This window comes from Cheilinus undulatus, linkage group 21, assembly GCF_018320785.1.
Source record: "Cheilinus undulatus linkage group 21, ASM1832078v1, whole genome shotgun sequence".
In the NCBI taxonomy this organism is placed as follows: Eukaryota; Metazoa; Chordata; class Actinopteri; order Labriformes; family Labridae; genus Cheilinus; species Cheilinus undulatus.
In genome coordinates this window covers 22,598,107-22,625,673 of record NC_054885.1, presented here as the reverse complement: position 1 = coordinate 22,625,673, position 27,567 = coordinate 22,598,107, and the positions used below count along the sequence as shown (strand labels likewise).

At 38.3% G+C, this 27,567-nt stretch overlaps 1 protein-coding gene across 1 annotated transcript; it reads left to right on the top strand.

Moving 5' to 3' along the window:
• Positions 1–27,219, top strand: LOC121503612 (beta-1,4 N-acetylgalactosaminyltransferase 2-like). The gene is made up of 12 exons (XM_041778096.1): positions 1–97; positions 1,585–1,721; positions 9,712–9,855; positions 11,908–12,014; positions 13,290–13,327; positions 19,308–19,374; positions 19,610–19,723; positions 19,919–20,005; positions 20,488–20,669; positions 22,458–22,601; positions 24,759–24,987; positions 25,080–27,219. Exons 1-12 carry the CDS (start codon positions 95–97, stop codon positions 25,271–25,273), a joined length of 1,446 nt encoding a protein of 481 aa, XP_041634030.1. The 5' UTR covers positions 1–94; the 3' UTR covers positions 25,274–27,219.
• The last annotated feature ends 348 nt before the right edge of the window (positions 27,220–27,567 follow it).

The following is a 27,567-nucleotide window of genomic DNA, read 5'->3' as shown; positions in this document are numbered from 1 at the left end:
ATTGAAACTGCTCATTTTACATGCCGCATTACATAGGAGGGTCACTTATCCATGTTGCATGAGAGGAACAGGAGGGGAACCTTGGTGAGAGAAAATGGTAGGAACTCCATATTTTTTTCTAACATTTATTGCAGTGTTTTAGTTGTGAATGTGAGACACCTGTTGCATATTTAGAAATAAATAACCATTAATTTTTCATTTGGTTTACTAAATATGGTTATTTGACGACTATTTGGCAGCTTGCTATATTTTAATAATTCTATAGGGCCAAAAAAAATCATTGTTTTGAGGGGTTAAGGTTATGGAAATTCCAAATGGTTATTTCTTCTTATACATATTAATCATTATAAAATCTGGTTAAATTTGTCCTTCTTCTCATTTAAAGTTTAGGGCTTTTTTCATATGTTTTTTCCAACTATGCAACCCAAATTTAAACAGGTCAACCACTATAACAACACAAATGACTAATAATGATATTTAAATGGATAAAACAGTTTTTCTAGGCCCCTGTTTGACACTTTTCATGTGTAAGATCTCAACTGTGCTTAGCATTTTTACATTTATTTATTTATTATTTTTGTTGTTACTTTATTACTTTTCTCCTGATAGCTCCATTTTCTCTGCTGCAGTAGAGCCACTGTAATGACCACATTTCCCTTCAGATATCAGCAATGTATTTCTGAGTCAGAAACCTTAAACTGTGAAGAGTCACACAGTTGAAGATCACTCCATGCAACAGAGCATTTACAGCTTCTGTTTAAATAAATAAACATAATCAGGTGAAGGAAAACAGGGAAATAACAGATGTCCAACTAGAGCAGGAAATGATTCATCTGAAAAGTACTTGTACTGGAGAATAGACACCACTTACAATAAACACCAACTCAGATCTCTGACCCAATCCCATTTAAAATTTCAACACACTTTCTTTAGAAATAGATTCTTTGTTTTCCTTTCCTTGTCACTAAAAATCTTCAATATATGGATGCCTCAGGTTTCAATTACATGTTGAGCCAGTAGTGGTACAATGGAAACAAGTGGCGCAACTTTAAACCTGTGGTTCCAGTTCTTTATGGGAAACTGCAGGGGTGGCTGCTGAGCACTACTGATCACTTGCCTTCATGTGTATTCTCTACTGAAACTTAGGATAAATAATGATGAGTGTAAAAGCAGATCACTAAGCCTTGTGTGAGCTGGATGACTGAAGAGTACCAAACCAGTTTGCTATTTACTGTGCAGATTACCAACAGAACATAAATTGTATTTCACATGACAAATAGTTCCCTTTCAAACCTGTGAAACACAACGGTGCATTGTTCCTTTTCATGCAAATTAACCATAAGAATAATAGGAATAAATATAAGACTTTATTATTACCTATAGAATATAAATTAATAATCAATACCTATTGATTATTGTTTCAATAGGTATTAATGAATTAATATATACAATTTTTTAATTAAACAATACCCATTAATACCTGTAGAATTCTTATATTCTTCCTTTCATAGAATTCTTAAATCTGTGATCATCAGCAGTATTTTTTTTTCTCTTGCCTGTGGTTTTATCCTTTTCTCTCATCAGATGGCCATGTTCAACAGACAGCAACTTCAGGTGGCAAGCGTTATTTGTGTCATCTTCCTGCTGATGTCCTATTATCACATATTTCGTACTTGTCCTGGAGAGATCACCACTGACGTTCACGAGACACAAAAACAGAGGTAAATTGTGCTGGGTGTGTGTATGCGGGCCTTTACAGACCTCCTTCAGCAGAAGGCAGTAAATCATACTTTGAGAGACTGTGGCAGGGCATTTCACCCACTAGAATACAAACTCTCCAAAGGCAAAGCTCTACAAACAGGGATGCATTTATTTTGTCTTTTAAGAAATGAAATAACTACAAAATGCTTATTTAACAAGTTTAGACATTTTTCAATATTATTTGTCATCTAATACAGCTTGCAGATCCAACATAAGTCAGTACAAGAAAATAACTGGTTGTATCTGATTTGATTCTGAACATTTTGTTTTAATCTCCTTTAAAGGTGAAATTAAAATGTCTAGGTAGTATAAACAGACTGATGGTCAGTGCCCAGGCCCTAATAATAAGAATTTCTTGCATTTCATTGACCAAGGTTGGTGCTCGGGCCCTTAAAAATGGGTTCAACACGTAAAAACAGGCAGAAAAAAAGACAATACAGCCTAAAGGGTCATATCATATTTTTATATTAACTCACCCACCAGTATGAGGTCTGCAGATTTCCTCCTGTATAAAAATATAAACTTGACCTTGATGATATAAGATATCTTTGTTAAGGCATTAAAATCAGAAAAAGTAAAGAGTAAAATTAATTAGATAAAAGTCAAGAAGGTGGGAAAGGGAATTTATTTTTGTTTTCATGTCATATTTTCAATCTTGCATCTCAAAATTATGACTCAAACTTATGATTATTACTTTTTATTCATGCTTTGACCTTTTCAACACATTTTTTGTTTACTTTTTTAAGATATACACTTCTAAATTTTAAGTCATATTATGTACCTTTTCTAATTCATTATTTCAAATTCTTTCTCATATTATGACCTTTCCAACTCCTAATTTGAACTTTATAATCCTGTATTTTGACCTTAAAGACATCGGCGGAGCTAGGGGGCGGCTATGTGGGCTTTAGCCCCGGATGTTTTCATAAAAGTCCTGAACCTTTTAGGTCTCAGCAACTTGCTACTCCGTTACATTGTTGATTGTGCATGAACTGCTCTTGTCATCAATATGCAATATTTGGCAGCTGTCGAATTGAAGGGAGAAACGTCTCCTCTTTGCTGAGAAACGTTCAGAAAAGAGGAGAGCGGATGGTCAGAACATGGGTGTAGCACAGGGGGGAAAGGGCGCTGATTGCCCCAAGTAGGGAGGTCCAGCAATGAAAAGTGTGTTTTTGATTATTTTTTCTTAGTAATTAGTATCACTATTGAATCAAAAGCAAGTAAATGAATTGGTCAACAGACTGAAATTTGTGTTAAATAGAGTGAAATAAAAAAATAGAGGGCCTTGCTACTCCCTTAAAAATGAACAGATGGTATAATCCAGCACCACAAAATAATGCAAGTACATTTAATTCAACCAAAGTAAAAATATTTCTCTTACATTGGGAAATTATGGTTCAGAAATACATTTAATTGCATATATATTTGTAAAAATAATGCAACATTTGTTGCTTCACTTAGTTGGTTAAGGGGGCCCTGTGTTATATTGTTTCTGGGGCCCAAAATCCCTAGCTACTATCCCTAGAATAGAAGGAATGGAATGGTAGAATGGAATTGGCCCCTGTGGCACGGCCTAATCTTTTGCCCGTAATGGAATTTTTTCCCCTTTACATTACTTTTACTTTTATACTTTAAGTAGTTTTGAAAGCAGTCATTTTATACTTTTACTTGAGTAAAAGCTTGAGTTGATACTTCAACTTCTGCAGAAGTCTTTTTAAACCCTAGTATCTATACTTCTACCTGAGTAATGGATGTGAATACTTTTGACTCGCTGTGACTGAGTAAGATATAAATTTTGCATTTCACAGAGCAAACTGTCTGGACCAAAGCCATGTTTAAAAAACCTGTTATTAATGAAGCTGTAGGAGGATGTTCATAAATGCATTAGTTTCATTTAAGTCCTTTTTACATATATTTTTAGATGTTTCAAGAGATTTTGAGAAATTACCACATTATCAAAGTAAAGCCAGCTCTGTTACCCAGAGAGAAGGAAATACATGAGTCAAGATGTGGGGAAGGCTATCAGAATGTAACCCATATCACAGAGAAATAGAGTACAATTGAATATATGGATATAAAATTCTGTTTTATTTATTCATTTTGCCCTTATTTTTTTCCTGGCACATATTCACAGCTACCATGACCCACTTTTTGGGTCCCAACCCACTAGTCGAAAAACCACTGGACTAGGGGAAGAGCAGGGAAAATTCCGGTTGAAATCTGGGTTACGTGAATTCAAGAAATGTTTAGTGCAAGTGCACAGTGTACAGGCTTGAGTGACATTACCAGTGATAGGCAAGATACTGAAAATTTCTAATAAGATGCACTGGCCTAAGTTACAGAGTTTTTAACAGACATGACCTTGTCAGACTATGACAAAAAGTTGTAAGTGGGGTTGGGGATGTGGGTCTAGCTAAAGCACCATAAGATTTATATACGTGTCACAGATGTGTCAAAAGTCTAGACATTTACCCACAAATACAGGAACAAAGATTCAAAGAAGCATGTAGATTCCAGTGAGTTGACAGCTTCCTTTTTGCTAACTGAATATAACACGTCAACTCAAGGCTGTGGTCACATTACAAACCAAAGCAGCCTGTAGCTCCTTTTTTGTCCTCCCATGTGACACAGTTTAAATTTTTTTATTGACAGGTGATCTTTATTGACCTTTGCAAATCATTAACATCTTCAGCATAGAAAAATACTTTAAATTCATTTTAACTCCAGAAAAAGTCATATTATCTCAGTACTATGGATTCAACAGTCATAGTCAGGGTGCGAATTGTTGAAAAACCAAAGGGGGGTGGGGGGGTCATTTAAAAAAACCTAAAAAAAAAAAAAAAAAAATGCAACTTGCAACTGGCCTTTTATCTATAGCTATGCAGGCCTATTCTCACCTGATTTTAGAGTTCACAGTTCATAGTTTGTGAGGACACAATGGCTGCCCAATCATATAACCATATAACAGTAACTGGGTTAACCACAGAACATTTTTATAACATCTTGTGTATATTTTTATATTTGATGGCATGATAAGTTAGCTCCTCTTCTGGTGGAAGAGGAAGACAAACAGCGCTGCGCATGGATAATGACTGAGAAGTGACAAAAAAGAACCAGCTGGTCATCTGTCCTAACCGTATTTCTCAGTTATCAATGAACAGTGCAAACAGCACTGTAGACTTCTGTGTTCTAACAGACTGATTCTCTCTTATTTAGAGTACTCTAACATCCGCTAACTGTGCATGGATCAGCTGGTCAGCGATGTGGCTCATCACTGCTCTCTCTATTATAAATTCCAAACTTATCAGAGCAACGTCTATTGGGATCATGACTGTAAATAAGTTGTATGCTTATTGTTAGCTATTGACAATCCATTTTGCTCAACACTGAAATAATAAACTATAAAGTTTATGTAGACCGGGATTTTTGCCTGTTATATTCCAAAGACTCTGGATTTTGGCACATCGAGTTTATCAGAAATTACGATAACACACACAGTTAAATAGAAGGCTTGTTCATTTCAGATGATTTTTTTCTCTCCTTTTTATCCTCCTGTTAATGCACGCACGGGCTCGCCCGCTCAGTTTTCCTTTCTTTATCTCTCTCTCTCTCTCTCTCTCTCTCTCTCAATCTGGGCCTATTAAAAGTTATTAAAGTACAATCAGCCATACTCTTATTTCTTGGAAAGCTTGGAACAACAATTAAAAAATCTTTCCTTTTTCATGCCAACAATGAGGAGCACCAATCTCTGCTAAACATGAAGCAATAAAGCTGCACAAGAAACAACAGAACAGCGACAGCACATCCAAAGCAAAATGCAAACAGGCTTTTAAACCTCAAAAGTTCTGGAATTGTCAATAATATTATAGTCTATATAACAGGCAGGATTCTACCTGAATAATAGTAAATGCGGTGATTAATAATACCTAACCACCTCTCTTATCCCTCCTGTCAGCTGTAGGATAAATCTAACCCTATCCTGGAGGATCACTTCTACTTTAATCAAACATTAAGGCAGTTAACTCCAACTTAGTACTGGAAAACTCAATCATTTATTCAAAAGAGATTAAGAAATTTTAAAAAACGTACTGTACAAACTCAAAATTTCTTGACCAAAAGAGGCTTAGTAACACTTCTCTACAAACCCAGTCAAGTGGGAAAACCTTTAAATCTGTTTCTGGCTATGTTACACCCCTAAAAACTTAACTCTCATTGGTGAGGCATATCTTAACACTGCCTACTCTTAACAGGGCTTTGACATGTAACCTTAATTAATCATCTTACAGGTAGGGACTGTAAACCCCAATCCCCAAGTAAAATATTGATGTCACAAAGAAAATGTAAACAAAAGAATACAGGTGAATGTGTTATTCTAACAACTGCAGACAAAAGCAGTTATTTAGCTGCATATATCACCTCAAGAAATAATTGGGTTGTTAGAACCAGTTTCAACTTTTAGTCACACTTAACAGTGATCAAACAGTATCTTTTCATCAGAACAGTCAATCCGTTTCCCTCAATAAGACCCAAGTTCAAAACCGGCTTCCCAGACACTCCTTTGCTTTCCTTTCCTTTGCCTGTCAACTTCTTCCCCATGCATTGTATGTCTGCCTCAGGACACCCAAGGACTGGTATATCAAGGCCATCAGCTGCAGTCAACCGGACCCAGTTGGCAGCTGTCAGAGCAGATTGACTTTCTTCAAAATGCTCCTTGAAGTAAGCTTCTGTAATTGTAGTGACCTCTGAGCCAGTGTCTCAGAAGCAGTTAGTTTCCACACCATTGATTTTTATGTTAATAATTAAAAACAGTCTCCGAAAGTGCCACCTTGTTGTGGTTGGTTTTGCCCTATCTTTCAGAACAGTCAACCCATTCCCCTCAATAAGACCCCAGTTCAAAACCGGCTTCCCAGAAGTAGCCTATTCCCAGACGCTCCTTTTGCTTTCCTTGCGTGCTTAACGAAGAAAAATGTTCATCGAAGGGGAACATGGCTGTCCTCAGCATCGAAGTCACGTCCAAATCCTTTCACTCCACTTCACTTGATAGCAGAATTACCATGTGGAAGAACGTCCTCAGGAGCGAGACTAAAACCTATCTTAACTTTAATTTTTGCCTCTTCTCTAAGAGGCTTCTGCCTCACCTAAACGAGTTTGAACTGAACAACTGCACCACTTCCTCGTGTGGAGAATGTAGCTTAGCCATGGCTAACAGTAGCTTGCAGACCTGGTCCTCCTCAGCTCGTGGGTTCTCTTCCTGTCCTCAAGGAACGAGTCGCTAGTTAGCACCTGCAGCTGCGGGGTTTGAGCATCAGGACTCCAACTTATATCACTGTAAAAGTAAATTTAAAATTAAAACTTTTCTCTTCACTTCAGAAATCCTTCCTCCTTTAGTAATGTCCTTTTTGTGCTCACATGTAGATAATTTTAGTCGTTTGGACATGCTGCTATTTTAGCTAACTTTGTAAACAAACAACTGGTAAGTTTGTGTCAGTAAACTGGGCTCGCATTGGCTCATGAGAGTTGAATGAGGAGGCGAGGAATGGGTTAGGCTGTAAGTGTTGATTGATTGACATGTCTTTCAGGGACTTGTGCTTACAGGAGGCAGACTATACAAAGCAGGGAGAGCTGTAATAAGATACTACTAAGATACTATGTATAATTTCACAGCGGTGCAGAGGCAGGGATGAAATGTATCCTCCACGGGGATGAAAATTTATCATGGCAGGGGGGGGGTAATGTGAACAAAACTTCATAACGTTATACATCAGAAGCATTAATTCTCTGAAGTTTAGAACACCTCAGCCTTGACTTTATTGTAAACAAGATAATGTCTCTGTTGCGGTTGTACTTGAAAGTTATTTCTTCAGCGATATTGGCGTTGTGTGATGAAGAGGTCAGAATAGCCTGGTGGAGACTTGACATAAAGAACTGATGAGTTGGAGAGTGAGATCTGCACCATCCAGTGTGGGAAAGCCTGCCTTGTTCTCACAGCAAGCTTTGTCTCTGCTCTTTTGCTTCCGGGGGGGCTCATGGTTGAGGTCAACCACATATTTAAATGATGCACAACGACAGGAAGGTAAGTGTTCATCTGTTGCTGCCTGCAACTTCTTTGTTGTGACTTTCATTTCCTCATCCTCATCTTCTGCCTTCTTGTTCCTTTTTCTATCCCTGTATTCCCTGACTGGCACTCTGACCTTGAGCATTCTACAGGAAAAAGTTAATTCTACTGCCATATTTCGGCAAGGAATCCATGTGTGTGGGTGTATTAGTCTCCAGGCATGGGTAACTTGCACATCTGTGAAGGTCCATTAATGCCAAGAGACACATGCAGGTTTTGAAGCAGCATATGCTTCCTTCTCCACAATGTTTTTTTTTTTTTGGGACATCCCTGCTTGTTTAAGGAAGACGATGTCATGCACATTTTGCACCAGTAATAACTGCGTGGCTTTACAGTAGAAGAATTCAGATACTTGACTGGACAGCATGCAGTCCAGACCTGCCTCCCATTGAAATTTTTTGGTGCATTATGGGCCCAAAATGTGATAGTAAAAACTCTGCACTGCTGAGCAACTTAAGATGTATGTGATGCAAAGACAAGAATAAATTCCATTCTAAGTACTTCAATAATTTCTGTCTTCAACTCTCCAATATTTTACAAAATGTTGTTTGAAAAATAACAAATGAAATGCTGTGGTAAACATGCTGTCCCAACTTTTTTTGAATGTGTTGCAGAAATTGAATTCTGAATGTGGGAATATTTCCAAATAAAAACAAAGTTTATCAGTTTAAACAATAAATCTCTTGTCTTTTAGCTGTATTAAAGTGAACATGGGTTGAAAAGATTTGCAAGTCACTGCATTCTGTTGTCATTCACATTTACACATTGTCCCATTTTTTAAGATTAGGGGTTTGGACTATATTATTACACAAGAAAAGAATGTCATGTTATCACAATTACCGATCACAATTAACCCCATGCCCACATAACTAACTTTGGCTTGATGTTGAATGATGTATTGTTGGATTAAAACAATTATTTGTAAAAGACTCAGTCATCCCCTGTTTTTTTATTCCCCTTGAATGGGTTTGTTTCAGGACAAATGTAATTGTTTTAGATTCATCCAAGTTTCTTTTAAAGGTTAGATTAAAAACTGTAGATCACTGACTCTTTATTGATCTCAAGTGATTTCTAAAATGATGCTTTAGATGCTTTGAGTTTTTTTTTTTTTTTTAAACAGTCTCTGCATTGAGGTCAGTACAGTGTTTAATACAGAGAAGTCTGTCACTAACTGATGATTCAGTGTTCAGTCCAGCCAAAGAATTTATACTGTGAGTTTCACAGGTTTTCTAACAAAGGTGCATGTATGCTGCGGTGTGGTTTGGTGGACCTGTTTGTTTACTGATAGTTACCATACTTAATCTTCCATGGGAGAAGCTCTTATATACTATATAACAATTAGTTATGGGTTTCTGGGCAAATACACTAAACAGGAAACAATGTATCAAACTTCATTTCTGTGACATCCTATAGGCAGATATGTGTATATTTTACAAGAAATAGAAGTTTTACAGTCATGTGCATAAGTTTCAGGTATGTAGGGCGTTAAGGATTTATTATAGGGCCAAATGTGCCACAGCCCAGGGCTGTAAAGGGGCTGGAGGGTGGCCACATTCAAGCTCTTTAGTGTCAACATGTGTGTCCCTCACAAGCCAAGGTCAAGCTCAATGGCATTACTTTTGTCTGAGCCTTTTCATCCCTGGTATACACCTGGAGACCGCAAGCAGTCTTCTGGCCCTTGGGACATCTACAGCACTGGCAGACTGGCAACCCTACTATGTTGTTGAACAGCATTCTTAACATTTGCTAATACTAAGTTGTTCACTGTTTCTTTAAGTGATAACATGGCAAAGAAAAGAATAGAACTGAATAACATATTACCCTCATCCTTTCAGTTTGACATCATCCAGTCCGGTGTCATCCTCTGGTCCATGCTCCTGCCCTGCTGGCTCAATCCTCCTTAAAGACCACCTCCCAAAGGATCAGATTGAGGAGCTGATGAAACGTCGAGCAAAGGAGCTACAACAGCATAAAGCCAGGTAGTGGATGGATGGATAACTTTATCTTTAAATCAAGTTGTCATTAGGAGTTCTTGAAATCTGGAATCATGTGCATGAATGTGATTGATGAAGAAGGAAACTCTTTAATGTTGTACACTGGGTGATTTGACTCACCATGGACAAGAGAGTTTCTAGTTTTTCATACAGATCAGTTGCCAAGTTGATATTTTCTTTATTTTTGGTATCGATGAAAAAAAATGTCAGGGTACCTCTTTCAGCCAGAAGATCACTATCTACATTTCAAGATTTCTGTGGTTATGCATTAATGCAAAAACAAACTTCTACAGTTTACTATGTCATCTTATGACAATGAACTTCCTGGATCTGCTGATTATTAAAGAAAATATCACCTTGAAAACTGATCTGTACAGAAAACTCACAGACAGAAAATCTCATCTCCATGGTGAGTCAAAAAAACCCAGTGTCTCTCAAAAAAAGCCTTTCCATCTCCCGGTTCAAGAAAGTGAGGCGGATTTGTAGCTCTGATGAAGACTTTCACATCCAATCAACAGATTTGGTAACCTTGCAAAGAAGATGGATACGCCTGTTTCCTTGTTTTTCACTGGCGAATCCATCTTGCAAAGCTCCAATCTGAATCGTTTGGGCCCGGTTAGAAAGTGACAAGGCCAATCAGCGATGAGGGGCAGTACTTTCAGGTGCAGCAGAGTCGTGACATAAACAAGCAGCAGCAAGAGCTGGTGCAGTTATGGAGGAAGAGATTAGTGTGGATGCTGCTAAAGCACCAGTTTTATTAGAACTTGACACCATTTCTTTGTTAAAAGAAGAACAAAGAACAGCAGTGAGTTATTTTGTTTTCAAAAACAACAAAAGTCGAGTACTTACATGTCTGTAGTCACCATGTTTCGCATTATTCCTCAGTAGCTGCGCACGCCCAGCTTGATAGCGGCTACATCATGTGTTTTGATGCTCTGATTGGCCCTTAGAGATGTGACGGACAGAATGTTCACCCAATCACACTACCAGTTTTTTTCAAATCTCTGCCTTTTCTCAAATGTTTCCTATTGAAGCTTTCCCAGATGGATGTGTGAAACACCTCCATCTGGCATGTCAGGTTACAGATTTGGAGGATGTTTTAGAAATAGAGGCTTCAAAGACACTTGGGTTAAAAATGCATCTTCATGCTTTAACAACTTACCACAATTTGAATGCGTCTCTATGACAAGACCTAAATAAAACAGAGCAGAGAGTTATATGTACCATCCAATACTAACCAGCTTCAAGAGACATAGAGGCAGTAGTCAGAAAACATTGGCACATCCTCCTTGTTCTGTTAATAAACGACCACCTACCCTTCACAATGTGTTGGTGAGATCAGACCTCCCCATGCCTACACACTTTTTAAAGAGATTGTAGAATAAAGACACTGGTTACTGGTTAATCAACATTCCTGCCATTACCCCATGCTGACAAAAGAACACTACAGGCAACTTGGAGAAAGGTTATTGGAAAGTATAAGTCAGGGGATTGATTCAAAAAAATTTCCAAGGCACTAAATGTTCCCTCGAGATCACTTAAATCCATCATCAAGGAATTGAGGGAATATGGCACATGTGTAAATCTGCCTGAATCAGGCCATTCCCTGGAAAAGTTACAAGTTTCAGCAGCCGAAATAGGAGAGACTCTGCACACAATAATTGTTGCTTGGGCTCTTCACATGTCAAACATTTACAGTATAGGAGAGTAGGAAAATGTATACAGATACAAAATCTTTTTACATGTTCAAAATATTTATGAACCTTTCTCGACCTCATGTGAAAGCACAACAAATAAACAATTAATCAGTATCAATGAAGATTTTTAATGCAACAGCTCTAGCTCAAACGATTTAACTGACAGCCGCAATAAACAGTTGTATGGTTTTCTTAGTTTAAGGTTAAGGGTAACTGTGTTTGAAATTCGAAAGTATTTACTATGGAGTGTCACACTGGTTTGCAATTATGCACAGTATTGTTTTTTGAAACAGCTAAAATTTTCTCCCCCCATCATCCCTTTCCTCCATCTATTCAACAGAACTACATCAGTGTTATCCACTCTGCTGCTGGCTGAAGCTAACTCTCCTCTGCAGTACCCTATCCAGGGTTTCATTGTACGACCACAGACCTCTACGCTCATACCAGGTATAACACACTGTAAATAAAGTTCAAGAAGAACTTTATGTACCTAAAGTTTCTAATAAACCAATAAACTGTATAATATGAAAATCACTTGGTTCCCAAAAAATATAAAAAACATAATAAAGCTTTTATAGGACCTGAGTGACACAAAGAGGGGCAAAAAGGTGTGTTCAGTTGTGAATTATGGTATTAAGCATTAATACATAAATGAGCTGATTGCTATAACTATTCACTTACTACAAAGTTTCCAAAGGTTGAGCTTGCAGAAAATGATCTTATTGTAGAAGTAAAGATAAGAGGAAGATTTAAAAATGAAGAGGAGGTTGCAAAAGAGCAAATACTACTAGAGAATGTGCACTTTTATTCAACTCAAGATTAAATGTTGTCACTTTCACTCAATGGAACTAGAATTAGTAGTTTAATGTAGTACTAATATATGCTGTAATATATTAGCCCTCAATACTGGTCAAGTATTATGGCAAGCTGTCAAGTAGCCATTTGCCACATAGCAGTAGCCACAAACTGGCTTTTCACTGCGAGCTCTACCTGAGACGCCAGATAGACTGTTACAAATATCTATTACATGGATAATTCACATTCATCTGTGAAAGCTCCCATAGAAAGCGTTTGGGAAAGGCAGGAATTCTTCTCGAAAGGTGATGGGAGGAACGTTCTGTCTGTCCCATTCATGACTGGCCAATCAAATGGCCCAGTTCTGATAAAACAGACACTATGTTGTGGCAGCCACTGAAGTCAGTTAGTAGAACTAAACCCCGCCCATAGCTACCGCATCATTATCCTCAAATGATGCTGATTGGCCCAAACAGTGTGCTGCTTCGCAAAAATGTGAGCTGGAGCTTTTCAAGATGGATTTGCCTGCTGACAGACATGGAGTCCAGAAGATTCATCTGCTTTGCAGGGTTAACAAGCTCTCCTGCCTTGATGCATGGTATAATTTGGGTAAATATTGCCATACAAACTCAATCAGAGTCAAAATGTTGTAGGCAATTCAACTAGTTAATCTCAACAGGAAAATCAACTCTGAATAAATGTCCTTGTGTTATCTAAATACAGTTATGTCTTTACTATCCTAAAGTAGCTAAGTTTGGGTATCAGCATTGAGAAACTACAGGACAAAGGGAGCAAAGTAAAGACACAGGGAGCTATTAGTAATTTGCTTACTGGATTAACCTGCTTTGAAAGTCAATAGAGCCTCACATGAATGTGTTTGCCTCCGTAACAGAGCTGTATAAAAGTTCCAATTCTTTTTGATTTTAGGGTTAATGTTGAAAGCCGACGGAAGAGAAAGCTATCAGGTATGTATGGTGCTACACATTGATAGGTCACACGTTGAACACTGAGTTTAAGATTCTGTCATGTGTTGATGTGGGACTTCCCACATCAACACATGACAGAATCTAAAAACTCCAAACTGACTCACAATTTCAAACCATGTATCCTGTAAGTGTCTGACTGTCATAGCTTAGTGCTGTCTCATCAGTAAGTCAGTGCATGATGAGTCTGATTATGTAAAAAAGTAAACATTAACTTTTTTGGGGAGAATTTTAATCATGTTTGTTATTGCTGAATGGTGCATTTAGCTTCCAAGTGATGTGTATCTCACCACAATATTGTTTCCCATTATTCATTTTAAAACCATCTCAAGCTCTCATGGACTCGCGCACTCCTCACTGCAGACCTAGTATCATTTGATCAGAGTTAGTGAGGAATCAGTGCTCAGGCTTTTAGATTGCCATTACAATTGAGCCACCAATTGTCATCAACAAAGAACAAACACTCATTAAGGCATTGTCATTAAAACCACTTACTTTGAGGTTTGTGTTCTGTATGGTCAAAACAAAGACGCTCCTGCACAATGACTTTAAATGATGCCTGCTCAGACAGGCCCAAAAGTTAAACATAGGCAGTGAGTTCAAAGCTGGCATGACCCAAAGCACTGCTAAAGTCACCATATTGGCTTGGACTAGACTTCTCCCCATTTTGATGTTTTGTCTGTATTGTAATGTTGTGTATTTCAAGGCACACATGCTGTAGCATATAGGAAATGATACATTAAGAAATAGTGCATAATAATATAATAATATAATAATATAATAATATATCAATAGAATATAGAAATAAGACACTCCTTAAGGCATTGGAGCACAATGACTAACCCTAACCCTAACTGCTCAGACATACCCAAAAGTTAAACACAGGCAGTGAGTTCAAAGCTGGCATGACCCAAAGCACTGCTAAAGTCACCATATTGGCTTGGACTAGACTTCTCCCCATTTTGATGTTTTGTCTGTATTGTAATGTTGTGTGTTTCAAGGCACACATGCTGTAGCATATAGGAAATGATACATTCAGAAATAGGACATAATAATATAATAATATATCAATAGAATGTAGAAATAAGAGCAACACATTATCTTTGTTGTAACAATGTTTCTTGACAATACATCTATTATGATTATAGTCCCTTTTAAATGGTGCCACATTTGTAAGCAACATGTATTTGTGGGATGAGCAGCAGAGCTGAGTATGTGGGTTGTGGCCATTAAATATGGGTTAAATCTTCTCTGCCAGTGCCAAGCTGATTTTTCTGCCATTGACTCTTGTTTGGTGTTTGGTTGATTGGATGATTGAAGTCTGAAGAAACAAGACATAGTGGCAATTTAACAATTTTTCATTTAACAAACAGGAGCCTCAGAAGCATGTGGAAGAAGCATATGGTATTCTGTTCTCCAACCAGCATTTGTCACAAGTCAGCCAATGTGGTTGTGTTCGTCACTCTGTCACAAACAGCACGCCCAAGCTGATCCCACAAGTGTTCGATGGGGTTGAGGTCAGGACTGCTGGTAGGCTTTTCATCCTCTCCAATCCCAAATTCTGGAGGTAGTCTCTGATACACCCTGCTCTGTAGGGGTGAGTGTTTTCATCTTGGAGGATAGAGTTTAGTCCCAGACTGTGGACATATGGCATTGCCACTGGTTGCAGAATCTCATTTCGATATCTCTCTGCATTGAGATTGCTCCAGTGATGACAAGTCTTGTTTTTCAAGTGAGAGAGATGCTGCCTCACACCATCACACTGCCGCCACCAAAAGCTGTTACTCTATTGGTGCAGCAATCAGCATAGTGTTCTTTGCATCTGCTCCACACTTAAACACTGAAATCCTACTGCCATAGACAGAATCTGAACCCATTACTAGACATAACGTTCCCCCACATGTTCAGACTCTAGTGCACATGTTGCTGTCAACAGTGCAAATGGGTCTGATGGTGAAGGTCAGTCATGGCAAGCCTCTTGGCAGTCCTATGAGACTGGAGATGGACTATATGAATCTGTTCCAGATTGTCTGAGCAGCCATAACTTCCTCCAAACCTTGACTGCAAATTTGTAGAGGAGACTACAATTCATGAGGGCTGACAGTTTGAGGAAACAGTCTTCCGTGGGGTTCATCTTCTTGGGATGTCCACTTGGGCTGACATCCCCCATTATATTGAACTTGGCCTTCAGTTTAGAGACGCTACTAGGGCTAACTCTTAATAATGCTGCAACCTGGTTTGTGGAACACCAGCTGAAGTTGCCTGATCAAATCAGTCAAACGTGCCATGCCAAATCTTGGAGCGAGACACCTACTGACAGCTGTAGGAGGGCCCATGTTCACAGGTGCTGTCAGTAGCAACAGCAAAATAAGCTGTTTTGCACTTGCAAATTTTTCACTGGTGCAACCCACATACTCAGCTCTGCTTCTCATCCCACAAATGTGTCATCCTTACAAACGTGGCACCATGTAAAAGAGAAATAAACTTATAAGCTTTCCAACAGTATACAATTTATTGACATGAAGCATTGTTACAGCAAAGAAATAATCTATATAAGCTATAGGCAGCTAGTTCAGACCAATATGGGGTCATGCTAGCTTTGAACTCACTGCCTGTGTTTAACTTTTGGGTATGTCTGAGCAGTTAGGGTTAGGGTTAGTCATTGTGCTCCAATGCCTTAAGGAGTGTCTTATTTCTATATTCTATTGATATATTATTATATTATTATATTATTATATTATTATGCACTATTTCTTAATGTATCATTTCCTATATGCTACAGCATGTGTGCCTTGAAATACACAACATTACAATACAGACAAAACATCAAAATGGGGAGAAGTCTAGTCCAAGCCAATATGGTGACTTTAGCAGTGCTTTGGGTCATGCCAGCTTTGAACTCACTGCCTATGTTTAACTTTTGGGCCTGTCTGAGCAGGCATCATTTAAAGTCATTGTGCAGGAGCGTCTTTGTTTTGACCATACAGAACACAAACCTCAAAGTAAGTGGTTTTAATGACAATGCCTTAATGAGTGTTTGTTCTTTGTTGATGACAATTGGTGGCTCAATTGTAATGGCAATCTAAAAGCCTGAGCACTGATTCCTCACTAACTCTGATCAAATGATACTAGGTCTGCAGTGAGGAGTGCGCGAGTCCATGAGAGCTTGAGATGGTTTTAAAATGAACCTTGTTTTTTTTTTGAGGGGGCTGGATGTTAACGCCCTTAACACCATCAGGTTTGCAATGAACGCTTGCGTTAGCCTCACAGAAAAGTCAGCAGAGACATGAAATCAAGGAAAGTTCACAATTCGTCTTTTGGAAATGTGTCATTCCCATCAGAATGCTCATGCACTTGATGATTTCATGATGCCAAAATTGTGAGTCACTTTGGAGTTTGACATTTCACCTATTAGTTATTCCAGGAAAGCCCAATCTTATTGTTCAAACTTGAAGTGCTGTATTTCAAAAATAATGAAAACCCTAGAAACACACCAGCTTTCTGTTTCATGATTCTCTGTCAGCCACAACATTGCAAAACACATAAGCAGCAATGACCCTTTTGCCATGGAAAAACTATCTGAAGGGAAGGACTTCTCTCCTCTGTACAGTTTCCTGTTGGTCACTGAGATCCTGTTTGAACTGTCAGCATGGTTAGAGAGCTTGAAAACAGCTGATGCTGTTAACACGGAGAAGCAGGAATGATGGGAGACATCTCTGAATTATAGTCAACACCTATCAAGATTTAAATGGTTGGCTTCAGTGTTTTTAAACAAATAGATCTGAATTTGCACTCTATAGTCTCCACATTCATAAAATCAACCAGTGGGTTGCAGTCAGGGGGTTTGTCATTTTTGTAGGGTTTGTTGAAAGAAGTTTGCACCACATAGCCTATCACCTGCCTCAAGATTAATCGATAGAAACATTCAACTGCAGTTAAAGGTTTCAGCTCAAAGAGGGCAGTTTTTGTGTATATTTGCTGCTTTTACATTTCTGGGCTTTAGGTCTCTTTTATGTAGTCGGTTCCTGTGTTGTCTGGATTGGTCTAGGTTATTCTGGGTTTTTATTTTTATTCTTGGTCTTCATTTTTTTTACTGAATCTTACATATCTGGGTTTCATGATGTCTTTCTAAACTGACACCATTTTCGTGATTAGAATGTTCTGCTAGTTTTTATGATATTGGAGTTACATTGCTAGCTGAGTTTTTGATGGGTTCTTCTGTTGTTGGGGTTTTGTCTTTCTTGTGATGTTTTGCTGTTTGCGTTTTGCTTTATAACTGTGATTCTGCTTGTTGTCATAGCACTTTGTAAACCTCTGTTTTTAAAGGCGCTATACAAATAAAGTTTATTATTCTTCTATTTATTATTATACTTCTGAAACATAAAATATAATTTTGATCATTTGGAGTCACATGTCAAGCTTTGGACCTGAACTGATGAGCCACACAACTTAAGACCCATTAACATCTCAGTGGAGACAAAAATTGGTCTGGGAGTTTAGTCACATTTCAAGGAACTTGAAAACAAAATACATGTTGAAAACAAATTTATTCTCAGCATATTCTCAGCTGGCATTTCACATACCAGCTAATTCTTCCTCACTTTGGCCTTCCAGAGTCCTGTCATGCTTTTGTCAGCAGGATGGCTGCAGACTGTGATGAATGCTGCCATGACTTGTTATCTGTGTCTTCCATCTGTGAATGAAAAGGCAGTCAGAAAACATGTGTGGGTGTGTTTGTTGTGTTAGTCAGTCTAACAGCTTTGATGCAGAGAGAGCAGCTTTGCCACGCTGTTGCTTCATAGCAATATACCCACTTAAATAATGGTTCTGGTTTCACAGTTACTACAAAAAGTCCTAGGTACCATATACCATTTTGTTGGTGCGAAAACAAGATTTTGAGGAAAGATCGTATCCCTTTAGAATGTGATATCAAAATGATTTAACAACCCTAATTTGTCCAAATGAGTTGATCACAAGGTTGGCTGAGGCTATGGTCGATGGGCCAAGAGTAAGAACTTTACAAATTATTGTTTCAAAAGCACAGGAACTAAAGGCTGCATGAAGCAGGAAGGTAACCAAAGAGACATCAACAGTTTGTTTCTCAGCTGTGGCTGTGAGGCTTTGTGTTCAGGGCTAACCCACCACAATGTTGTTTCTTTGAGACAGAAGTCTTATTCTGAGTATAACTCAGAAGAGTGGAGGATCAGATGGATGAGGCCATAGGGATTAGACAGCAGAAGGGAGTGGCTCTATCTAGAATGTCATGGAGGAAATCTTGTTTGACAGGTGAAAAGGGTGCAGGGAAATTCAAGATGGGAAGAATGAGTTAATGACTAGGGGATCACAGAGGTAGACTCTGGCCCCGTTCACACGGAAACGAAAACGCTGTACTGCCGTGTCGTTTTGGAAAACTTTTCTGTAAAGACGGGATTGTTTCTGTAAAAGCTAAAACAAGCTCTGTAGCGTCTGCAGCAGGAACACAAATCTGTAATCCGCTATTATTGTTTTGGCCTAACCCGCGCAGGCGCCTTAAGGGCGCTACGCTGTGTGTGACGTAATCGTTTCAAGAAAGATGGATAACAGTCCACACGGAAACGAAACGGTATTCGTTTACGGATTTATGCACTTTGGGACCCGGCTTCAAAAAGTATCATTTACAGGCACCCGAAACGCCGTTTCCGTGTGGATGAAACGCCAAACCGACAAAAATCTTTTGCGTACACACTTGAATTCGTTTCCGTGTGAATGGGGCCTTTGTCACAATATAGTAACCTGACCTGTTTCTGTAAATGAGGCCATTCTTACTTTTTGTAACTGGACAAGGTACATAGGAATAAAAAGGAATAAAAAGAATGATTCATAGAAACATTTAAGTTATATGATTATAATATATAGTGTTGGTTATTGTGCATTTAATGTGTTTTATCAGTGCTCTCAAGTTTTTAAATGGTGTCTCCCTTAGTTGTCCCTGAACGTGTCCAAAGGGGTCCTCACCACTGGCAATCCACCTGAAGGAGTGACGATAAAAGGTGAGATTGTAGTAACAAAACAAGCCTCATAAAGGTTATAGGTCTTGCATGATTGTGTCTAAGTTGGGTTTGCTTACGCAAACGGTCAGAAGGAGCTGGTGTTTATCCCACATTAATTTATAAAGTGGATGTGTGATTATATGACCCATTTCTGGGAAATGTCTACATTGAACTTCTTCAAAGTGGATGAAAAAACTGCTCATGTGTGGTGAAATACTGTGGTTGTAAATGGCAGGTGATGGTAAGATGGAGCTGGTTGTGGAGTCTAACAGCCTGGAGAGCCTCAACAACCTGCTGGCTACAGTGACATATACCAGCACTATCTACCATATACACATTGGCGATCTTGGTAGGTGAAAACAAAAAGCTAATTTTTATGAACAATAAGAAATTAGAGAGATGATCTGCAAAAAATATACATATAACCTTTCTCATACATTTTTATGCTGTTCATAGACTATAAGCATATTTTGGGCTCAGATTCTTTCTGCAATGGTGTTAATGTTTTATAAGACACAGCTAAGCAAACCGTTTCTGTGCCCAGCCTTCTTCCAGTTCGAGAACCATAAAGCCATGTTTCCCATCACCATAAAACAGCCTGTTATGCCAGTCCTGTATGACATGGGAACAGGTAGGTGTGATCATTATGCAGGATTAAAGATTAACATTCAAACTGAAGTGTTTACAGTAAATGCTGGTAACCTGTGTTTTAGTGTAGTCAATATTTCCTATAAAAGTGCTGTAAATGATCAGCTTCAAAGTTAGCCCAAAGAATGCAGGACGATTAAACTGTAACTGACCCATGCTAGGTTTTGTAGTATATATAACCAACTAACTAGAGAATTTTTATCAATTGAACTACATCAAACTACAAGACAGCAAAATAACAGTATCAGTGCTGTACAAAGGGGATCCTGTGGTCATTTATCACCATTTTAAACACACATCCTCTGTCAAACTGTTGTGAACAGTTTTTCTTTTGTTCTCACATTCATAGATGTAACATCTGCTGTCAGAAAGAAAGGCCCTGTGATCTCTGAGCATACACTGTCTACACGGTTTGAACCTGAATAACCGCTTCCTCCTGTGTCTTGTTTCGTCTTTTCTCTTCAGAAATCAGCTCTCATGTGACCATCACCACAAAGACATTCCTGCGTTACTCTAACCTCAATGTGCTGCTGAGCAGCATACGCAAATTCTACAGCAAAATCAACGTTATCATTGCAGATGACAGCTTTGAACCACAGCAGATAACTGGGGAACACATAGAGCACTACATCATGCCTCCAGCACGGGTACCAGTGAAAATTTGCCAACCTGTACATATAGTGCATGTAAAGAGTACTCCCCTCCTTTTGGATGTTTTACCCTTTCAATGATTTTATAAATTAATCATGATCAATTTATTTTGGCTATTTTGACCAACAAAAAAAAAAACTCTTTAAAGTTAAAGTGATAAAAACTTTAAAGTCAAGTAAAAACAGATTTATTCAAAGTAATCTCAATTAAATAAAAATATGTAATGTAAAAATAAGTGACTGCATAAATATTCACCCCCTTCAAGTCAGTATTTACTAGATGGACCTTTGGCAGATATCACAGCACTGAGTCTGTGGATAGATCTTAATGAGGCATGGACATCTGGACACTGTAATTTTACTCTATTCTTCTTTGCAAAACTGCTCAAGCTTTGTAAAGTTGCATGGAGATCGGAAGTAAAAAGCGCTTTTAAGTCCTGCCACAAATTCTGTTGGCTTGAGGTCTGGGCTTTGATGCAGCCATTAAGCTTTGACTTTGACATCTCAGCTGCTTGAAACTCCTTCTGAATAAAATGACAGTTGTCTTTGTGGCCTCTCTCACTATAGTCTCCTTCTCCTCATCTAGGCATATTTACACATGTGCCATATTCCTTCCATTTCTCAATGATGCAACTGAACTTCAGGGGATGTTCAGTTCCTTGGAAATTTTTTGCATCCATTCCCTGACTTATACTTTTCAATACTTTTTTCTCTGAGTTGCATGGAGTGTTCTTTTGTCTTCATGGTGTAATGGTAGCCAGGAATACTGATTAACCAGTGACTAGACCTTCCAGACACAGGTGTCTTTATACTTAATTCACGTGAGACACAATGACTGCACTCAGGTGATCCCCATTTTAATAATTGTGAGATTACTAGAACCAATTGGCAGGACCTCTGCTTAATTAGGTCAGTCACTCTAAAAGGGGTAAATATTTATGCAGTCACGCATTTTTATTTAACTGACATTACTTTGTAGAAACCTGTTTTTACTTTGACATAAACATGTTTCTTTTTTTGTCATTTTCTGTCAGAAACTCCAAATTATATTTACCTCAGTTAATTTAGAAAATCAATAAAAGGTTAAAACACCCAAGGGAGTGAATACTTTTATAGTCAATGTAAGCCAGTCTGAACCCTGCCCCTTAACTGGCATGCAGCATCAGTGATGAAGAGTGAATAAAGGAACTTTAGTGATCTTTAATATTGGTTAGTTATAAATGAATTCTCTCATAAAACAACCCTACACACACTCAGGGGTTTTTAAGTTTAATACTAGGTGAAAACATGCACTAAAAATCACAACTTTTAATACATGAGTTTATATGTTTTCTTTATCCCATATAAATTGATCTGTTTGCCTGTCACATGTAGATGTCAGGGACTTCTGCTGTCGTGTTTGTGCTTTTCTATAGCTTTCTAGATTCAAGCACATTCCTGCTGCAGTATAAAAAGTGCTCAGTCACCATGGATTGAATGAAGATTTGTTCAAAATAAATAGCTGTGTTATATCTACTAACACTCTGCAGATTTTTCTGTACATGGGGAGGCTTTCAGTATCAATGTTAATAAAATCTATATCAATCAAAATTCTATACAGATGACCTGCTCTTTTTTATAACAAAGCTGGAAAACTTGTTTTAAGTTATTAATACTTTTGACCACAACAACATATTTTATGGGATTTTGACATCACAGTTGCTGAGAGTTATCCTCTATTGGCCTTTCTGATTTTATTCATTAGATTTCAAACACATTGATTAAACATGTTTTTTTTTCCCTCAGGGCTGGTTTGCTGGCAGGAATCTTGCCATCTCTCAGGTGACCACCAAGTACTTCCTGTGGGTGGATGACGATTTTGTGTTTACAGAAAACACAAAGATAGAGAAGCTGGTGGAGGTCATGGAGGCAGTCCCTGAACTGGATGTGGTGAGAATGAAACAGTTTCTGTCAAGGCTGTAATTCTTTTTAAGCTAAATGTTTGGTTATATCATTAGTTCTGTAGTTAGCCATGTATATTTTTTTATCTACTTTTTTAGAACCGTGCATTAGAAATCTTTTCATAATCTTTGAACTTTGATATCCCACTCAAACTGCTGGACTCATTACCTCAGGAAAAATAATGCCAGTAGTTTAAATGGGAAATATTCAAACTCTTTTGACTTTGACAAAACATCTTTTTCATCTGCTGCAATATTCCTTATTTCTTTTACATACTTTAGTCTTAAACATTTATGCCCTTCAAGGTAGGCCAACCTAAGTGACCACATGTGAAAAAATACTTAATGTGATTGAGTACTGTTAACTAAAAACTAAAAATGTGTTCTTCTAACTTAGAAAAATAATGTTGAAATAGCTGTTTTGGATTTTCAAGTTAAAAAAACTCACTTTTTCAACAACCTTCAACTCTTCAGTCCCTAAGCTTTATTACAGCAGGAAGTTTAGGGACAAACTCTGTCGCTCATTGCCAGAGAAACAGGAACTTGATGTTGCATGGTTTTATGTCACTGCAAAAGCAAGTTCTTTAGGCAGACTAAATGAAGTATTTCAACATATAATTGAGTATTTTATGATCATTTAAAACTTGATTTTGATTTTTTTTTTAATTAATTCAAGGTGTTTAAATTAAGTAAAAGGCCTCTCACGTGAAGTGCCCCCAAGGCCCACCTGTTGGTCCTGGCCCATACTTGGGGAAGCACTGATATAGAGCAGTGTTCCCAAAACCTTTTTTCTGGTGACCCACTTTTTACAAGGTAGAATCATGACCCAACAACTTTGTTTTTCCATACAGTGTTGCTTATCAAGCCTCCTTTCTGCACCGTCCTTGGCTTCTTGGTTAAACTGACAGCTGATGCAAGCTTGGATAACTTAAATTCTGGACTTGATCTGGTCCTGACCTGGCACTTTCTGTTTTACAAGCCCAGAAGAAGCCACTTCAGTCCATCACATAGGTCTTCTTCTCATGCTTGACTCCTTGGGCCTTCCATCTAGTCTGGAACAATGAGTTTCTTATAAATAGCCAAGCATCAATAACTGACTTTAGATCTTTTGCCATCCAGTGGCTGGTTTAGCCTTGTTATGTGTTTTATTCTTATTCTATTATGGTAGGGAGGGCGAGTTTAATAGGATGGAGCCACCCATTTGGATATATTATTGTGCAGACAGATGTTGCATTAAATACTGTAGCATAGAAATTCTGAAAACACACTAGGCTACCCAAAAAACTCTCCTGCAACCCAACTGTGGATTCTGACCCAGGCTTGAGTGCTGTATAGCATTTCCCATGATAAACAATAAAAGGCATTACACTTGTTCAGTAAGTCAGGCCCCTGGTCCTCCAGGGCGCTCTCCCAGAGGACAGAATTGCAGAAAAAAATATAATACCTTAAGAACCCCAGCAGGCTGTGGCTGCTGGAGGCTGGCCGACTGCCGTACTGAAGACCAGAGCAGAACAAGACAGCGAGGCACCAGTAGAACAGGATGGAATTATCAGACAGAGTAGTGGAGGCTGAACTGCTCTTTATGGAGAGATGAGTGATTGATGAGTGACATCAGGTGTGCCCCGCTGCACTCAGCAAGAAAGTAGGTCAGCCACACCCCTGAGCACAGCCTGCAATGCTGGGGAGAAATGGAAGAGACACAGGAGAAACACCAAACTACAACAGAAAACTCTCTAGATCAGGACTATATAAATTCACAGTAAACTCAGACCATATCACAGAATGGGTTAAAGTGCTTTTCAAAGTGTCCTTTTAGTGGACAAAATGGGGTTAAGTGCCCTCCAGGGGGTCATCTAAGTTGACAAAATATGATGAAGTGCCTTTAGGGTGCTCCAAGGGTGCCTCTTACAGGAAGAGTTCTGAGAAAATGTGCCATAAAGGCCATGTTTGTCATAGTAGACAAAATGCAAAAAATTTTCATAAGCTTTTCGGTTTTACACACATTTACACTGGCATCCTCCTAAGTTATTGTGAAATAAATGGTTTAATAATTGACAACAGAAGAATATGATATAATATTAACTGTACTATACTGAGCAGGCAAACAACAAACAAGTTTAGTTCATTTGTCTCTATTTCTAACCAGGTTGGCGGGTCTGTACAAGGAAACCAGTTTTACTTCTCATTAATCTACCAAGAAGGAGAAGAAATGGAGGGTGGCTGTCTGAACAGAAAGTCTAATGGGAAATTCCAACCCCTCCCTGGTTACCCCTATTGCTCTCTAGCCAGTGGGGTGGTCAACTTCTTCCTGGCTCGTACAGATGCCGCGCGGAAGGTGGGATTCGACCCTAAGCTCCAGCGAGTGGCTCACTCCGGTAGGTTAAAAGATGTGACAGAGTTTGAAATCCACACTTCTCAGTGTTCCCAGAGGTTTTCCTGGAAAGTATGAATGTCTGTCTTACTCTAGAGTTCTTTATGGATGGCATGGGCTCCCTGATGGTTGCCAGCTGTAACCATGTAACCATCGGCCATCAGCCTCATACAAGCAGCAAGGACTCAGCTCGCTACCAGAGTTTCAGACATCCAGGAGGAAGTGATGAGGAATTCAAACGGAGGCTTCACTTCTTCAAAAACAACCTGAAGTGCATTCGCTATGGATAGAAGACAGCTATATTGTTTAAAATCAAGAAAGCCACAGACCCTATTTAGGCCCAGTATCTCTTAATGAACACTTCTGCTGTATAAAAGTTAAAGGATATAGAAGGGTTTTATTGTTACCTCTCTCAACGTTGTTTACATTTTTGCTGTTGTTTTTTCTTGGGATGTTTGACTCCACATACTGTACATCGTGCCTTTTCTTTGACAATATTTTACAATTCTTCACTAAGTGAAGGATAATGTATAGATCAGCTTTCAAAGCCTTCTTAAAATAAGTTGTTGTTGCTGACATCAAACTGAACGTTTTCATTTTTGGTCAAGTGTGACAAAAAGAAACCATGCAACACCTGAAAGATTTTTCAGCCACTGTTGCAGTCTGCTGAAAGTTTCTTCTTCCATTCAACAGTGTTAAAAACACCAGCATATCCCATAATCACATTCTGTCACATGCCTTCTTCATGGGTCAGTTTTATCGACTTTTCCTTCATTAGTTTTGGTTTTTGCACATTTTTAACCCCTGTTCATTCCTGTATTTGTCTCCTTCTTTCAAAGTGGACAGAGCAATGCAATAATAACCAGACTTCTTTCTGCAGATTTATTTGATCGTACTTCTTTTTAGGCTGTGTCTACAACCACATACTATTTAAACAAAAAAATTGCACCGTGCGGGATACATAGGGTAAACTACACTGGTTAATTTTTTTTATATAGGGGACAGCAGTTCATTGGTCATACTTAAAGGCCCTGTAAAGTTATGAAAAAAAAAATTAGGTTCGTTGTATGACAGGCCACTGTATTACAAACCACCAGGCCAAATTTCAGTTAGAAAAAAAGATGTGTAAGTTTATGAAATTAAGCTTCAAAGTCATGGAAAGTGAGGCTGTAAAATCTGCTCTGGGATGGGACATAGGCCCTGTTTGATGAAGTCATGTGACTTTTAGTTTAGTATGTCGTTAACAGAATACTAACAGTTGGGTTTGCTAGATGAATACCAACAACAACCTGGCGTTAGTTGTCAACGCAATGGCCAACAACTAATGCCAGGGTCAGATGACACAACTTGACTGACAACTTTGACAAACTACTGAGTTACACAGTCAGTCAAAGGGACTGGATATTGTTGGAATGGAAGAGGGACTCGACTAGATTACACCCAGAAATGAGACAGTAAACAAGCATGTATTGGCTGTACTATCCTGTATTTGTTTGTCTCTCCTAACATTATAATGAATGGTTGACTAGCTTGATGATAATACTGACAGAAGATATTCATGTGGTTGCTGAAGGGTGTCTACTGCTTCTTGCTGACATGTCTCTTTTTCAGTCTGTCGTGGTCCTCCCTCATGGAACCAACTTCATCCCTCATCTTCCATGTTGCCATTTAGTTTGTTTACATCTGTGACTGCTGAGTGTGCAAAGTGCCCTATGCGCTCTTTGTTCAACCTCACAGAACTAATTACAGAAAGCAGGACATAAATCTGACATACTAGACAGGCTAGGTGCCAATTGTAATTGTACTGAAAACATGTAGTCTGACTTTTGCCTTATGGTTTTTGAACCTCTCAGGCCCCTGATAAATGCTGCTCTGGACTAAACAGTCACTATTGGGTGACCAACTGTCTGGTTAAGACCTTTTTTAAAATTCTATATATTTTTTCACTACTAAGGGATGTATAAGCTAATTATTTTTTTTTTAAAAGAAATACACATTTGAATCTCAAAATGCATGAAAACATTGATGCTGGCACTCAAAATGTGCAAATTTTGCCTTTTGAAAGCTCTTTGTTTTGAAACTAATGTTATTTATAATATCATATTTGTATATATTTTATAAAATGCGAGAGAATATGTACTTGTGTAATCGTTGATATAGGGAATTTGTAAAATCTCAGCAATCTCAGCAAGGGGATGTGCAATGTTCTTTTCTACACAGGGTGATTTTGTATTTATGTGGGACATGTAGACCTGATTAAAGATACTGGTCCTTTTTTTCTGGAAAAAAAAAAGCTTTTTTGTGTGCATGTTTTTTTTATGTTTATTACCAAATGCCTTAATAACTAAAAACAAAAGGCACAAGTGTTTTCATGCCAATACTGTACAGTGGCCCAGTAAGGGTAAAGGTCCACATCAGCCTTCAGAAATATTCAAAACATGAAACAAGCTGCAAATTCAGATTCAAATCTAACTTGCTATGCCAAACCTGTGTTGTTGGGAGTGCCCTGTTTCCCTGGATGATTTGCTTTCTGGGTTACACAATTAGCATTGTGAAATATCTTTGTATTTGTTTCAACTGTTAA

Bases quoted from the DNA above. Each gene is read 5' to 3' on its own strand.
- LOC121503612 (XM_041778096.1), top strand. The intron at 13,328-19,307 runs GTATGTATGGTG...TGTCTCCCTTAG, and splicing joins ACGGAAGAGAAAGCTATCAG to TTGTCCCTGAACGTGTCCAA. The intron at 20,006-20,487 runs GTAGGTGTGATC...TTTTCTCTTCAG, and splicing joins CCTGTATGACATGGGAACAG to AAATCAGCTCTCATGTGACC.